The 4,028-nt window shown below is 37.8% G+C and overlaps 1 protein-coding gene across 1 annotated transcript; it reads right to left on the reverse strand.

Moving 5' to 3' along the window:
• Positions 1 to 203: 203 nt before the first annotated feature.
• Positions 204 to 1,130, reverse strand: LOC146813206 (olfactory receptor 1G1-like). Its single transcript, XM_085615308.1, has one exon. The coding sequence runs from the start codon at positions 1,128 to 1,130 to the stop codon at positions 204 to 206; it is 927 nt and encodes a 308-aa protein (XP_085471434.1).
• Positions 1,131 to 4,028: the final 2,898 nt, after the last annotated feature.

The following is a 4,028-nucleotide window of genomic DNA, read 5'->3' on the forward strand; positions in this document are numbered from 1 at the left end:
GTTATTTTTGCACTAACCTCAGTTACAAGGCATGAACTCCCCTAACCATAACTTACACAGCAGATGATCTTTAACGCCTGTCTGCTCTTTAAGTATGTTTTATACTGGAATGGTTTGTTAAATGTTACCTGTGTTTGAACTCTCAATAAATCCTTTCGAAGTGTGCAAGTGCACACACTTTAAAACTGCTGCTACCTTACAAATTACAAAACGTTCTTGGTCTTGCTCAGAGCATTTTTGAATTCTTTGTTTTTCAAACTATATATAATGGGGTTGCACAGAGGAGTAACAATGATGTAGGACAAAGAGATGAGCTTATTGTCTGTCATTGAATATGTTGATGTTGGTCGCATGTATGTAGAGCAGACAGTTCCGAAGAATAAAACAACCACTGTGAGATGTGAGGCACAAGTAGAAAAGGCCTTTTGCCTCCCATCTGTAGACTGGATTTTCAGGATTGCTGAGATGATGTTGGTGTAAGATATAATGATTAGAAGAAATGACACAAGTCCAAATGCAGCACCAATGGTATAACTCATTATCTCTGTAGTGCGAATGCTGCTACAAGAAAGTTTCATCAAGGCTGTCACATCACAGAACAAGTGGTTTATTATGTGGGAGGCACAAAACGAAAGGCCAGACATCTGTACAGTGTGTGCCACTGGTACCAGGAATCCACCTACCCAGCTTCCAGTTGCCAAGCTCATGCAGACAGCCGGGTTCATGATGGACATGTAACGCAAGGGAATGCAGATGGCCACATACCGATCATAAGCCATGACTCCAAGGAGAAGAATTTCAATGGACACCATAGCCACAAAACAATACATTTGAAGCAAACATGAAGTCTGAGAAATAAGAGTCCCAGAAAAAAAGAACTGGGTCAGTAGTTTTGGAAATATGACAGATGTATAACTGATGTCGACAAAGGACAAATTTGTCAGGAAGAAATACATGGGAGTATGTAGATGTGAGTTGGTGTAAATGATTGCTATGATAAAAAGATTCCCTGCCAGAGTAAGCAGGTAAATCAATAAAAATATGAAAAATAGGGGAACTTGTAATCGCGGAAAATCTGAAAACCCAATGATCAGGAAAGTAGTTTCTGAGGAGAGGTTTCCTTCTCTCATTTGGTCAGTGGTTCAGCGATGAAGAAATCTGAAATTTAAATTAGATGTAGTAACATGTAAATATAATTGTTAGCAAAGAAAAGACACTATAAACATAATATTATATTGTTTTTACGAGTGTTCTATGAAAATATTATAATATTGGTTTATTTCTTTGATACATTAATTGGCAAATTGCAGAGCATGAAATGCATGACCACTCGCAGTATTCGCAATACTTTAATCATCTATTATCATAATTAACATACCCACTTTTCATACCTATGTATGAGGATGTATTCATCTGCCATCACATTGCATAACATGGCACATTGCCTAGTTTTGCCTCTTTGCATACTCTTTGGGGGCACCTGGCACAGTCTGGAAACATGTACCCAATTACATAATGAAAGGCCACATAGCCAAAAGATTTTAACAGCTGTAAATGACCCAATTCATCATTTGCAACCATTAAAATGCTTTTTAATTTATTAATCCCATTTTAGGAGTCAGAAACCTTTTTCTGACTCATAATAAAAGATTCCGAATGGATACCTATTTGGTATTTGGAGGAACATTTTGCAGGCGTCCTTTCCAAATACTGATTTGATATCTTATGTATCAGTGTTTCTGACTGAACTCTTGCAAAACATAGATATTTTACAGACACCATATATGGGGTGGTAATGAGTTCACAAAAGGGGGACGCATCAGCATTGTGAATATGAAAAACGTTTGGTGACAAATAAGCAGTGGTCTCGGGAGTACTGAAAACTCTTAGGCACTTAAAAGTACATGTTCTTTTTATACGCCATCCCATTTCCTTAAGGAAAACTAGCTGGATTTTAAAAAAAGATGTTTGCTTTATTAAAAAACAATCACAGCCACGGTGGTCTGATGAACACAGCAGGCTACCAACTTTGTGTTTTGAACCAATCGCAGTGAGTCGCAAAATGCGACCTATCACTGTAATATTCATGAGAAAGGTCAGATTCAGACCCACTACAATTCTGATTTTTTGGAACCAACATAGATCAGCTCATAAAAAATTATTTACTGGTCGCAAATGTGCTGGCCTCAGGTTGACACCAGTATTTTGCCACCTGATATTCGACAATTTGTCTTGAAGGGCTCTTTGCCCAGGGCATGTGCTAAATAGGGGGCAGCATTTGTGGTGCTTCAATGGCATAATATTGAGGTTAAAAAATTACCTTGCAAAAATATTTAAGGTAAAAAAAACTGAAAACAAAATATATACTGTACATACATAGCATGTAAAGAAGAAAACTATCCACCAGAAGAATAAATTGGATGAAAAATATTGAAAATACATAGGTATGCTCATTTTAAAGGAGTTGACATTAAATACCTTTACAAATAAATGAATAGATACAAAAATAACTTGATTAAATAAAAAGTTATTCATTTAAAATATTTGCTTACACTAAAATACATAATAGAAACTACTTTTATAGGGTAGAGCGAGTGGCACAAACAGGATGCATTTGGACAGGACTCAAGTTATCAACCCTCCCTGGTTGCAGTGCCCTGTGGGCGAAGGCCCTAGTACTGCAAGTACTGCAGGAGGTTGTGCGGTTTTTAAGCACGCTCACATGCAGCACTGCAACTAGGGTGGGTCAGTAAGTTGAGTCCTGTCCAAACACATCCCATTTGTAACACTCACCTTTCCCTTGATTCACTTCCATTTTTGAATTTTCACACACATGCCGTTTGAAGCCAATCTGGTATGACTATATCTCTTATACATAGGCAATATCTAGAGAGCAATTCAGACCATTATGATTGGAGGGTCAGTTATCAACTGCATACTACACTCCTTCCAGTACTAGTGATGAGACAGAGATGTTTTGTTTGTCACAATTCTTTACAACATGGTGGTGTGTTGGCACTTTTAGACATTCTAGGTTCAGAGTTGATAGTGATGTGAACTATAAATTCCATGTAAGCTATGCAGTTAACCTTTGATATGTCCTTCATTTCTTTAATAGCAGTGATGTTACAATTATAATTACTTTGATACAGTTAAGTTGATTGACGTGTATGCCGTAATACATTCCAACATAGCCACTGTATTTTTACTTGTTTTCTGTCATGATTGTCCCTTGTTGACGGTTATACCACAGGCATTTATTCAAACTGCATTGGTGAAACATTTTCATATAATCAAGACTGCGGGAAGGTCGAAACACGTAATGAGGAAATTATGGATTAAATCAATTTATACTGCAACATTTGCGTGTCCTGAGAGGGGATTTATGCTGTGGTTCTGAATTTTGATTTCCCGTGTGCTCTGCTGGCATATGCACCACTTCTATTGCATCCTTGGTCCCGGTAAGAGTGCTGTTTGGTGTTTCACAGAAAAAAACAAAGGTTTCAGGTACGTTATAGTTAGGGATTAGCATTGAAAAAGCCACAGGTATCAGGGACGTTATAGTTAGGCTGATGTTGCACGCATACAAAAACAGAGAAATTTGGCTGTTATAGTTAGCTGAGCTAACTATAACTCGCGCCCCTGCAATGCACTAGTGATGACGTCACATATTATATCACTCATGACATGGTCAGTGACATCACTCAAGACATCACAAATGACATCACTGATGACATCACTGATGACATCATCCACTTAATATCGGATGCATCTACTCACATCCCAAAATAACCTTTCATATAACCACTTCAAATATCATACCAACATTCTTGATACTATTAACACACCAGTCCAGTACATACATACCCACTTACTGATTAATAGGTCTACATACACTCACTTACCCATACAGGTCATCATACAGCCAGTCACTCACCTATACAGATGCTTATATACTCACTCATATACCCATACAGCCACTCGTGAACCGTCAGTCACCCATAGAGATACTCAAACACCTACTCACT

This window comes from Triturus cristatus, chromosome 7 (genome assembly GCF_964204655.1).
Source record: "Triturus cristatus chromosome 7, aTriCri1.1, whole genome shotgun sequence".
NCBI lineage: Eukaryota > Metazoa > Chordata > Amphibia > Caudata > Salamandridae > Triturus > Triturus cristatus.